This window comes from Balaenoptera physalus, assembly GCF_965194825.1.
Source record: "Balaenoptera physalus genome assembly, chromosome: 3".
Classification (NCBI taxonomy): Eukaryota; Metazoa; Chordata; class Mammalia; order Artiodactyla; family Balaenopteridae; genus Balaenoptera; species Balaenoptera physalus.
This window is the reverse complement of record NC_138890.1, coordinates 21,489,163-21,502,744: the sequence shown is the minus strand read 5'-3', so window position 1 is coordinate 21,502,744 and position 13,582 is coordinate 21,489,163. Positions and strand designations below refer to the sequence as shown.

Sequence of the window (13,582 nt, the reverse complement as noted above, 5' to 3'; positions counted from 1 at the left end):
TCTCTAGAGCCCGCAAACCACAACTACTGAGCCCGTAAACCACAACTACTGAAGCCTGCATGCCTAGAGCCTGTGCTCCACAAGAGAGGCCACCACAATGAGAAGCCTGCACACCGCAACGAAGAGTAGCCCCCACTCGCCAAAACTAGAGAAAGCCCGCGCGCAGCAACAAAGACCCAGCGCAGCCATAAATTAATTAATTAATTAGTTCAGTTTAAAGAAAAAAGCAAAGTTTCTATACTACTTGTGTAATTTAAAAAAATAAACAACTGCATACCTAAAGAATGCAAACTTCAATTTTTGGTTTTTTTCTTCTAAGCTCTGGAAAGGATATTCAGATAGTCCAAATTAAATCCCTCATGTTGTATATAAAGGAAGCTAGAATTAAAACATGTTTGGTCACTGATCACAGGGCACAGAACCAAAGCAAGAATCTCAGGCTCCTGACTCACCAGTACATGTTACGACATTCTTAGCCGGCTGAGATCAATCTCTTTTCCCTGTTGCTTGCTGGTTATTAAGAGGAATTTCTTGAGGATAGAGACTGTATTGTATTCATCCCTATATCCCTGGACATAGTAAGTAATACACAGAATAGACAATAAACAGTAGACATGTGTTACATGAAAGGATGGATGGATGGGTTTGGCTTTTGTATTAGACCTTGAAGGAAGGCTAGGATTTAGCTCTGTGGAAATTCTGGTCATTAGATGTACACGTAAGCTGTTAGATTTGTTGAGTATCGGACACCTAAAGGGAAATAGAAAATAATGTAGAAAGCTAGGTTGGGGCCACATTATAGAAACAATTGAATGCCAAGCTAAGGATTTTGGATTTTATTATCCAGTCAGCTGAAAAGTTTTGAGCAGAGAAATAACACATACACAGGGAAGTGGGGAGACCAAGGGAGGTGGGGAAGAGTTAGAAAGAGGAAGAGAAATTAATTATTTTGACAATTCACTTGAGGTGTCATTAAAGCTTGATTGAAGATGCCGGCTCAGGGAATGGAAATGTGGTTATAGATACAGAAGACAGTCAGAACTTGATTACTGATGAAGTGTGTAGTTAAAGGGATAGAGTACTCAAAGATGAGGCTGAGGTTCCAGATGTCATATTTGCCTGTATATTTTGGAAGGTGGTGATGTCATTAACACATACAGTGGTTTTAAATGATGCATTTGTGTTACTGGTGCCACATCTAGGTAGAAATGTTGAATAGGCTATTGGAAACGTGCTGCTAAACTTCAGAAGAGGTGACAGGTCCAGAAATTTATGTGTCATTTGAGTAGAAAGGGTCATTGAGGATTGCCAAGAAGAGGCAAAAGCCAAGGACACATCCTTAGGGAAATTTCTACATTTAGAGGGGATAGGAGAAGAGCCAGACAAGGAGATTTGGTCATAGACAAAATGAAACCTGAGAATAGTACAAGGAGAAGGGAATAGGGAAAGTACATTTTGGAGGGAAACATCTGAATTACAGACTTCTTTTGATAAAAAGTTTTACACATTTTGTATTATAAGCTAGGTTATATACTAATAGGTAAAATGATATAAGTTAGTGAAAGGCATTACATTTGCAGAAAACCTGCATTTTTATATCAGTATGTATTATAAACAGAATAGATGTTTAGCATTAAAGACTATTTTGCTGGGCGCAGAGGTTGAAGAAGTCTTTCATTTTTTAACCTTGAATTTGAGAGGATTTTGATCAAGTAGTCTTGAAAGCCTTGAAGTTTTAAAAGACAAGAAATTTTCATTTTTTTTTGCTGTATGGGAGTACCGTCTACAATAACTGACTGAATAAATTCTGAATAGTGACGTTTTACCATACTTGAATATCTGCCTTCAAAACTTTATTTTCCCAGTGGTATTCATAAGTATTCTATTAGGGGTAAAAATATCCAATATGTACTGTTGGTTTTTCCCTAAGTAACTTTTTGTTTTTATCTTTCAGGATCTGACTGGCATAGAATCTATGGATCAATGTCGCCATACCTTGGAACAGCATAACTGGAACATAGAGGTATAATAGGATTCATTGTGAGCTTACTTATATTTCTTTTTCCGTGGTCTGATAACAAATCTCAAAGACACGTGGTTTTTTTGTTTGTTTCTTTGTTTTTTTATGAATGTCTGAAAATTTTTTGTGAAAGGTAACAAGCTGTACCTTTTCTGCAAGGTCCCTCCTTTTGCAATCCATGTTAAGTTTTGAGATTTAGCCATTTGGATACATTTTAGCTCTGGTTCATTCATCCTGTGTAGCAGGTCTTCTCTATGAATATACCATTAAAAAACCCCACCGCCCTGTTAAGGCTTTTCCTTTCTCTACTGTCTTGCTATCACGAAGGAGCCTGCAGTCACCACACAGGGCTGTCTCGGACGCCTGCTTCAGGGTGGAATTGCCAGTGGACGGCAGGTGGCACAAATTTTTTTTCACAGCAGGAATCTTCTCTCAATAGATGTTTTTTCAAATTTACAGCTCTTTAGTCTTTAAAAATAAATTTTTGGGAAAGGTGAAGATTATGATCAAAGTTTATAAAATCATAGAAAAGATTGTGACCAAATCCCTCAGTATAGTGTCCCTCTCTCTTTATTTTTTCTTAATTAATCTTCGAGAAAAATACTGGTTTTTAAATATTTGGTTTGTAACCAGATACCATCAAGTGAACCTTTTTCTTACATATTTTATAATTTATTCTTTTGGATTTTCTAGATAGTTGTGTCATCTGCAACTGCATGATTTTTTTTCAATATATGGATCTTTCGTTTTTTTTTTCATATTGAATTGGCTAGAACTTCAGAACAGTCTCAATTAATAATGGTAATAGCAGACATCTTGTCCTCACTATAATGCCTGTGATGTTTTATTATCAAGTGTGATGCTGGTTAGGTTATTGTTTTGAGATAGAACTACTAGAATGTAATAAGCTCCATGAGAGCAGAGTTTTTTTGGTTTTGTTAACTGCTGTATTCCCAGCATATAGATTTGATCCTAGTACATCATAGGTTCTCAAATATTTATTGACTGTTCTTCCATTCTTGGTATATTAATATATCAAAAGTGGATGTTGAATTTAATCAAGCACCCTTTTGATATCTGTTGAAATTACTGTTTAATTATGGTATATTATTTGAATAGGGTGCTGGATTTCTGAAAATATACTCCTAAGTGATATTTAGTTATTCAGCACTATTTTTGAGCAATTAAATTCTAGGCTCTGGCACTATGCCAGCAAATAAGACTAAGTCCCTACTCTCATGGAGCTTAATTCTAGGTAATTTAACTTTGCAATAAATGCTATGAATAAGATGAGTATAGAAAATAGAGCAAAGAGGATCAGGAAAGTTATTTTAATAGGGTGGTCAAGTAAGGCCTTTCTGGGGAGTTTATATTTGAGCTGACACCTGAATGGTGAAAAGGAATAATGAATGTGAACATTTAAAGGGGAATGCATTTTAGGCAGAGGGAATGATGTTGCTGTGTATGATACTCTGGTGTTGTCTCCTTGTTAGGCTTTGATTTCAAGCATATGCTGGCTTTATAAAATGACTGACTTGATAAAATGAGTTGAGAAGCCTGGATAGCATAGATTTGAAAGAAAGCACTTGAAAACTTATTTCTGCCTGTTCTTTATTAACTTCTTCATGGTTTCCCCCATTATTCATAATCTATTTGTTGATAAGCTTTCTTAGAAGATGCTTTTTTCTTAGAGATTTCCAGGTTATTTAGCATAGGCTATACAAAGCAGCATATCATTTACTCTCTTCTGTGTCTGTTCTGTTATCCTCTCTTCTCATTGTTTTTATTATGCTTATTTTCCTTTTTTAAAAACGAGACTTGCTGGAGACTATTTTATTTGTTTTGTTTATAAAAAGCTCTTATATTTATCAGTTCTTTTTTTTCTGTTTATTAAGCAAAATCTCTCTTTAATGTATTTTTTCATACTTTTGTAGGTTTATGTTCTTTTTTTTAGCATTATGATATTTGCAGCTTGTTTAATTTATTTGTACTCTTTCTTGCATTTAAGGCAGTGAATTTTCTTCTGAAACTGTATTTTAAAAGTTCTTCATTTTCTTCTTTGGCCCAAGAGTTATTTAGAAACATATATGGAATTCCTAGTAGCTTGCTTTTTTTTTGTTTATCCTTTTCATATTAATCTTTCATTTTATTTATATAATTTATATATTAAGGTCCTTGTCATTTAATAACATTCCATTATGAAATATATATTTTTAAAAAATTAAATACTTAAAATTTAGAGAAAAATACAGAGATAAAAGGAGCCACCATGTACCTACCATCCAGCTCCTGAAAGCAGGCATTTTGCAATACTTGTTTCAAATTTCTTTTAAACAAATATAGATAAAATTGAAGCCCCCATTGTCAGTTGCTTGCATGTCATCCCTGTCTGCACCCCCTCCCTTTCTTTCCCTTCTTTCCTAGAAGTAACCACCGTTGGCAACAGTGGTTGTCAAGGAATGTGTTTTTTGTGGGATGAAGGTTTGGTGTCTGTATTCAGTCAAACTTATTAAATGTGCAATTAAAATCTGCTGTTTCTTTTTTTTCTGGTTACTTAATAAGACTACTTGACATGATGAACTTGAATGTGGTTTTATAGATTTCTTTATTTTCCATTGGTAGTGTCTTTGTTTTTTCCTAATTACAAAACCAATACATGTCTGCAAACAATTTAAGAGTTTATAAAGTTGAAAATGAAAGTTCTTAATAACCATACTTGAGATAAATACTTTTGATGTTTTAGTATATTATATGTCCTTCCAGACTTTCTTACATATACACCTCTGCTTAGTGTGCTGATAATATTAACCTTCCCAATGTTAATAACAAATATATCAAAGAGAATGCTTTTCTATATGCTGTGGGAAGGCAGTACATGGTGCAAATAAAATGCATTAATAAATTCTATGTTTATTTGGTGGGGGAGACGTTCTAACTTTTATATAGTTTGACTATTTTATTTGATGCATGAAGACCCATGGCCGTTAGAACTTTCTTGTAATAATACATCCTTTGTTAATATCAGATGATGCTTTTTACTTTAAATTCTAATTTGGTTTATTACTATTGCTGTCCCTGCTTTATTTATTTATTGTTTTACAATTAATCTGGTATAATGTCAACCATGCTTTAACATGAAATGACTTATAGAAATATTAAAAACTTGTTGCAAAAATACCCATGCACCCACACAGGAAAAGAATTCCAAAGTATTAAGAAGAAAATGCTCACCCTTAATCCCATCATTTCATGGATAGCTAGTGTTAAATTTTAGTGTATATCCTTTCAGACTACTTTTGTTTGTTTATATGGCTATATAGATTTATATATAATTTTCTTGTTACACAAATGGGATTATGCTATATTTACATTTTTTCACTTTTAGTAACTCATAAAAATAATACATAAAATACATAAAGATAACTGTCGGGCTTCCCTGGTGGCGCAGTGGTTGAGAATCTGCCTGCTAATGCAGGGGACACGGGTTCGAGCCCTGGTCTGGGAAGATCCCACATGCCACGGAGCAGCTGGGCCCGTGAGCCACAACTACTGAGCCTGCGCGTCTGGAGCCTGTGCCCCGCAACGGGAGGGGCCGCGATAGTGAAAGGCCCGCGCACCACGATGAAGAGCGGTCCCCGCACCACAATGAAGAGTGGCCCCCACTTGCCGCAACTAGAGAAAGCCCTCGCACGAACCGAAGACCCAACACAGCCAAAAATAAAATAAATAAATAAAGTAGCTATTAAAAAAAAAAAAAAAAAAAAGATAACTGTCATTTGAAGACATACAGATGGTGGCCAATAGGCACATGAAAAGATGCTCAACATCACTCATTATTAGAGAAATGCAAATCAAAACTACAATGAGGGGGCTTCCCTGGTGGTGCAGTGGTTGAGAGTCTGCCTGCCAATGCAGGGGACGCGGGTTCGGGCCCTGGTCTGGGAGGATCCCACGTGCCGCGGAGCAACTGGGCCCGTGAGCCACAGCTGCTGAGCCTGCGCGTCTGGAGCCTGTGCCTCGCAACGGGAGAGGCCGCGATAGTGAGAGGCCCGCGCACCGCGATGAGGAGTGGCCCCCGCTTGCCGCAGCTAGAGAAAGCCCTCGCACAGAAAAGAAGACCAAACACAGCCATAAATAAATAAATAAATAATTAGGGAAAAAAAAAAAAACTGCAATGAGGTACTATCTTACACCAGTCAGAATGGCCATCATTAAAAAGTCTACAAATCACAAATGCTGGAGAGGGTGTGGAGAAAAGGGAGCCTCCTACACTGTTGGTGGGAATGTAAGTTGGTGCAGTCACTGTGGAAAACAATGTGCAGGTTCCTCAGAAAACTAAAAATAGAATCACTGTGCGATCTAGCAATCCCACTCCTGGGCCCATATCCAGATAAAACTATAATTCATAAAAGATGCATGCACCCCTGTGTTCATAAGCAGCACTATTCACAATAGCCAAGACATGGAAACAACCTAAATGTCCTTTGACAGATGAATGGATAAAGAAGATGTCATGTATATATACAATGGGATACTACTCAGCCATAAAAAAGAATGAAATAATGCCATTTGCAGCAACATGAAGTTCAAACAAAGCCTAAGATTAAATATGAAAAAAATCCTGCTCAAATCATTTGCCTACCACTATTTTTCAGTCCTACACCCCCAACATAGCAATATTAACAATTTCTTTTGCTTTTTTCCCAGATATTTTTGTGCCTGTCTAAAAATATGTATATTTTTCTACAAAGAGCTTCTATTTATATGGGCTGTATCTATTGATATCTATTACCATATGACAAATTAAAACTGAAATTGTTCTGTTTATTAATTCACTTTAAAAATAATAAACTCGGGACTTCCCTGGTGGCGCAGCGTACGAATCAGCCTCGCAGTGCAGGGGACATGGGTTCGATCCCTGGTCTGGAGGATCCCACATGCCGCGGAGCAACTAAGCCTGTGCGCCACAGCTGCTGAGCCTGTGCTCTAGAGCCCATGCTCTGCAACAAGAGAAGCCACCGCAATGAGAAGCCCGCGTACTGCAATGAGGAGTAGCCCCAGCTTGCCGCAACTAGTGAAAGTCTTGCGCAGCAACAAAGACCGAATGCCAAAAAATTTTTTTAAATAATAATAATAAATAAATAAACTCATTACATGTTAACATAAATGTTTGCAGACTTTTTTGTCTGGCTTAATAGAAAACAGCTGGATTTTCATATTCACTTCTGCTTGTAATCTTTTGTGATACGTAGTTTTAGTTGAAGTATGTGAAGAAAATCTGGCTTCACCCAGGTATGTAGTTTACCATTTTAACCATTTTTAAGTGGCATTACAATTTAGTGGCATTAATTTAATTACATTTACATTGTTGTTCAACAATTACCACTATCCATCTTTTTTTTTTTTTAATTTATTTTTGGCTACATTGGGTCTTTGTTGCTGCGCGTGGGCTTTCTCTAGTTGCGGTGAGCGGGGGCTACCCTTTGTTGTGGTGCGTGTGCTTCTCATGCAGTGGCTTCTCGTTGCGGAGCACAGGCTCTAGGCGTGCGGACTTCAGTAGTTGTGGCACGCAGGCTCAGTAGTTGTGGCACAGGGATTTAGTTGCTCCGTGGCATGTGGGATCTTCCCAGACTAGGGATCGAATGTCCCCTGCATTGGCAGGCAGATTCTTAACCACTGCGCCGCCAGGGAAGTCCCACCACTATCCATTTTTAGAACTTTTTCATCGTCCCAAACTGTAACTCTATACGCATTAAACAATTTACTTCCCATTACTGTCTCCACCCAGCCTCTGGTAACCATAATTCTACTTTCTGTTACTATAAAATTTGACTATTCTAGATAACTCATATAAGTGGAATCAGACAATATTTGTCCTTTTGTGTCTGGCTTATTTCACTTAGCATACGTTTTCAAGATTTATCCATGTCACAACATGTATCAATACTTTATTTTTTTATTGTCAAATAATATTCCTTGTATGAATATACCACAATATCTTTATCCATTCATCAGTTGATAAACATTTGGATTGTTTCCCCTTTCAGTTCTTGTCATTAATGTTGCAGTGGATGTTAGTGTACAAGTTTTTGTGTGGACATATGTTTTCATTTCTCTTGGGTATATATCTAGGAGTGGAATTGCTGAATCACATGATAACTATGTTTAACGTTTTGAAGAACTGCCAGACTGCTTCCAAAGAGGCTACACTTTTACACTCCCAGCAAGGGTATACGATGGTTCCAATTTTTCCACATCCTCACCTACAACTTGTAACATCTGTCTTTTATTATATTATACTCGTTCTAGTGGTTATGAAGTAGTATCTTGTGATTTTGATATGCATTTTTCTGATAGCTAATAATGTAGTACATCTTTTTATATACTTCTTGGTCATTTGTTTATCTCCTTTGGAGAGATGTCTATTCAGATCCTTTGCCCATTTTTAAATTGGATTGTTTGTCTTTTCAATGATGAGTTGTAAAAGTTCTTTATATATACTGTAGATACTAGATGACCCTTATCAGATATATGATTTGTAAATATTTTCTCCCATTCTGTGGGGTTGTCTTTTGACTCTATGTTAGTGTCCTTCAGTGCACAAAAGTTTTGAGTTGTGATGAAGTCCAGTTATGTATTTTTTTCTTTTATTGCTTGTGCTTTTAGTGTCTTATCTAAGAAACCATTGCCTAATCCAGGGTCACAAAGATTTTCACCTATGTTTTCTTTTGAGTTTTATAATTTCAGCTCTTGTATTTAGGTCTTTGATGTATTTTGAGTTAATTTTTGTATATAGTGTGGTTTAGGGGGTCAGCTTCATTATTTTGCATGTAAATATCCAGTTGTCTCAGCCTCGTTTGTTGAAACACTATTCTTTCCCCATTGAAGTGTGTCTTAATATTTGAAAACATGAAACCTAGAGGACTACCTGAAGTTAGCCACATGGCAAAGTTTAAAGCCAACTATCAAGGTTAGAGGGCACACAAGTCCTCCAAAAGACCACCCTCACTTCTTTTTTTTATTTTTTTTATTTAATTAATTAATTAATTTTATTCATTCATTCATTCATTCATTCATTCATTTATGGCTGCGTTGGGTCTTCATTGCTGCCCGTGGGCTTTCTCTAGTTGTGTTGAGAGGGGGCTACTCTTCTGTTGCGGTGCGCAGGCTTCTCATTGCGGTGGCTTCTCTTGTTGCGGAGCACGGGCTCTAGGTGCACGGACTTCAGTAGTTGTGGCACACGGGCTTAGTTGCTCCATGGCATGTGGGATCTTCCCGGACCAGGGCTCGAACCTGTGTCCCCTGCATTGGCAGGCAGAATCTTAACTACTATGCCACCAGGGAAGTCCCCACCCTCGCTTCTGACAGCAACTGCAAGTTCAAGGTGTTCCTAAAACCACCTGCAGGTTTGATAATTCACTAGAAGAGCTCACTGAAAGCTATTATAACTCATGGTTACAGTGTATTACAGGGAAAGGATACAGATTAAAATCAACTAATGAAAGAGACACTTAGTGCAGAGTCTTTTTTTTTTTTTTTAATTTGTTTTTGGCTGTGTTGGGTCTTCGTTTCTTTGCGAGGGCTTTCTCTAGTTGTGGCAAGCGGGGGCCACTCTTCATCGCGGTGCACGGGCCTCTCACTATCGTGGCCTCTCTTGTTGCGGAGCACAGGCTCCAGACGCGCAGGCTCAGTAGTTGTGGCTCACGGGCCTAGTTGCTCCGCGGCATGTGGGATCTTCCCAGACCAGGGCGCAAACCCGTGTCCCCTGCATTAGCAGGCAGATTCTCAACCACTGCACCACCAGGGAAGCCCTAGTGCAGAGTCTTGAGTTCTAAACACAAAGATTCCTTACTCCTCTCATGGAATCAGGACATGTTACACTCCTGGCACAATTGTGTGACAATATGCATGAAGTATTACCAACCAGGGAAGCTCACCTCAGCTTCAGTGTCCAGAGTTTTCACTGGGGCTTCATTACACAGGCATGAGTCATTTGATTGGTTGCCTATGTAATTGAACTTAGTCTCTAGGTTGACTGATACTGCATTACCCAAAATCCCCAGCCTAAATTACATGGTTGGTCTTTCTAGGGTGGTCAGCCCTACCCTAGGATCCCATAGCAAAAATACTCTTATCAGGTGTGACATAGATTATCTCCAGAAGTCGAAGGCAGAGATCAGACCTCCTCTTGTGTAAGGCCAAATTTTTTTACTACACTGGGACAAATATCCATTTTCAGGGGCAGAGTTAGGAAAGGAATGAGACTTTTTACTGAAGATCATCTGTCTGCCAGGAATTGTATTAGAATCTTTGTGTATGGTCACCTCATTAATTTTTCAAATTAACCCTGAGAAGTATTGTTTCTTCATTTTGAGCATGAAAAACTGAGGCACAGAATCCAAGCAACTTTTCTGAGTGCTGGAGCTAGGATTCAGACCTAAGTTGCTCTGCTCCAAAGCCAAGCTTCCATCAAACACCAACCCATCAGGATTGCTCCATTGCACAGCTCTGGGGACACGGTCTACATTGCTTTGTTCTCTGTGGTTGGTTTTCCTTACGCTTGTACAGTGAAGCACCTTGTATCCCAGCCACCCTAAATAACACATACCATCTGAATAAAAGCAGTGAGCTTCCAGACAAGTTCCTAGTACTCCTCTACTGTGAATGAATTCTGGCGCCATCACCACACATTGCCTCCCACCATAGCAAGTTAAAGAAAGGTTCATGACTCTTGCACTGTTGGTGGGAGTGTAAATTGATACAGCCACTATGGAGAACAGTATGGAGGTTCCTTAAAAAACTAAAAATAGAACTACCATACGACCCAGCAATCCCACTACTGGGCATATACCCTGAGAAAACCATAATTCAAAAAGATACATGTACCACAATGTTCATTGCAGCTCTATTTACAATAGCCAGGACGTGGAAGCAACCTAAGTGTCCATCAACAGATGAATGGATAAAGAAGATGTGGCACATACATACAATGGGAAAAAAAAGGAACGAAATTGAGTTATTTGTAGTGAGGTGGATGGACCTATAGTCTGTCATACAGAGTGAAGTAAGTCAGAAAGAGAAAAACAAATGCCGTATGCTAACACATATTATATAGAATCTAAGAAAAAAAAGAAGGTCATGAAGAACCTAGGGGCAAGATGGGAATAAAGACACAGACCTACTGGAGAATGGACTTGAGGATATGGAGAGGGGGAAAGGTAAGCTGTGACAAAGTGAGAGAGTGGCATGGACATATATACACTACCAAACATAAAATAGATAGCTAGTGGGAAGCAGCCTCATAGCACAGGGAGATCAGCTCAGTGCTTTGTGACCACCTAGAGGGGTGGGATAGGGAGGGTGGGAGGGAGGGAGACGCAAGAGGGAAGAGATATGGGAACATATGTATATGTATAACTGATTCACTTTGTTATAAAGCAGAAACTAACACACCATTGTAAAGCAATTATACTCCAATAAATATGTTAAAAAAAAAAAAAAAAGAAAGGTTCATGAATATATACTCCCTGGTGACCTGTTTTGAAACACCAGCAATGGTTGTCTCATCTCTTCTAGGTTGATTTGAGCATCATTGAAGCTCTTGCTATTCTTTTCTTCTCAGGCTGCTGTACAGGACAGATTGAATGAGCAAGAGGGTGTACCAAGTGTTTTCAACCCACCACCATCCCGACCCTTGCAAGTTAATACAGCCGACCACAGGATCTACAGCTATGTTGTTTCAAGACCACAACCAAGGGCAAGTTATTTCATAGCTGGAATTTCTCCCTTTTTTATCTTAAAAGTTCTTTCACTTGGTTATGTTGATCTCTGTATGATAGGGACAAAAGAAATATTCAGAATATAAACCTGTTAGCTTGACCTAGCTCCTTGGTAGATTTATTGGGTTTCTCATTTTTCCTTTATTCCTTAATGAACCAATGAAAGTATCCTTTTTTTTCCTGTTTCTATGCCAGTTATTTGAAGAGTTTTCTGTGCCTTGTTTATAGCACTTCATCTACATGTATTTACATGTCTAAAAATGTTTGCTACATGTTTAATAGATCTTCCACTTTTAAGTTAGTGTTTACTGAATTCTTTGTTGCTTCATTTTACTTAATTTTAAGCTACTTCTAGGGAAGTACTTGTAATCTCTGTGGGAGCCTTGGCCATATCTTTGAAATTAGTCTTGAAGGGCTAGCAGCAAGGAGGTGGTTCAGTTAAATTCAGCAGGCATTTAAGAGTGTTCCAAGGTTCTTGATATTTTGCTGTTGGAGATCTAGAGATGAATAAAGAGGCATTCTTCCCTCTTCAAATTATTCACAGTCAAATTAGGGAAGTCAGGTGTGTATTCTGATAGTGAACACTCCAGAGAACTTTTTGGAGTTTCTTATTCTTGGAGTTACACTCACCTCTTATACTTGGATTTTAGAATTTACTCCATCACTCCTTTTTGTGAAGTACTTGATAACGTTTTAAAAATAGTTTCTAAGTAGCTGTTTTGGGGTATTCTGAAGTAGAATAGCACAGATTCCTAGAGCAATTATATGACTCAAAGAGTAGTTCTAGGGAATTCCCTGACGGTCCAGTGGTTAGGACTCTGCACTTTCAGTGCTGAGGGCCCAGGTTCAATCCCTAGTCAAGGAACTAAGATCCTGCAAGCCGTGTGGTGTGGCCAAAAAAAAAAGAAAAAGAATTTTTTTTTTCTTTTTTAAATTAAAAAAAAAGGAGTAGTTCTGTATGTGTTCAATGTTTCTCCAGTTTGTTTTGGGCTTGACTGTGTTTGGGACCCTAATGTCCGCTAATGGAGCTCCAGAGCTCTAGAGCTCCCTGGCCATGGACACAGAGGGTCTCAGATTAACACAATATACCATATAAGAAATGCTTTGTAAGCTATAGAGCCCTATATATTTGCTAATTAATAATAAGAGCAGCAGTAATCAACACTGTTAAAATAATAAGAGTATTACCAAGCTTAGCAGCTATTTGGAGATTTATAATTGTGGTTAATACAATTATTTGTCATTTATATACAAATGTCCAAGGTAGCAATAGTGGTTATCTTTCTTGTTATTTCTATATACCACATTTTAATGTATTAATTCTAAAAAGGAAAGAATGAATATTTATGATTTGGGGAGGAAAACTTGCAACTGAATTTGACAGCTAATGTAAGTAGCTGCAGAATAAGTGTTCAAGCAGATTTAATACAAACATTATTGTATAAAAGAAAAATATAATAGTATTAGATGAAGTGAGGTCAAAGGTAGTTGGTTTTTAAGAAGGATGAGGTGGGCCAGGAAAAGGGAACCTTGTTTTGCAGAGGGAGAAATTACATGAAAAGGACAAAAAAGAATGAAAATCTTAACTAGCAATTAAGATATTAGGGATTGAGAGAATGATATCTAACTTTGTTTTTGGAATTTCAGGGGCTGCTTGGATGGGGTTATTACTTGATAATGCTTCCATTCCGGTTTACCTATTATACAATACTTGATATATTTAGGTATGTACCTTTGTATGTATGTGTTAGTAGTAACAAGGTAAATGTTGGAGCTGAAACAT

At 37.8% G+C, this 13,582-nt stretch overlaps 1 protein-coding gene across 3 annotated transcripts in view; it reads left to right on the top strand.

Annotated features, from left to right (window-relative positions):
- Nucleotides 1-13,582, top strand: part of FAF2 (Fas associated factor family member 2) — a 60,792-nt gene that overhangs the window by 33,321 nt on the left and 13,889 nt on the right. For all 3 annotated transcript variants that reach the window (XM_082456500.1, XM_082456499.1, XM_082456501.1), the window contains exons 2-4: nt 1,955-2,023; nt 11,643-11,777; nt 13,447-13,523. In XM_082456500.1, the coding sequence (XP_082312626.1) occupies nt 1,955-2,023; nt 11,643-11,777; nt 13,447-13,523 (281 nt within the window). The remainder of the gene's footprint in view (nt 1-1,954; nt 2,024-11,642; nt 11,778-13,446; nt 13,524-13,582) is intronic.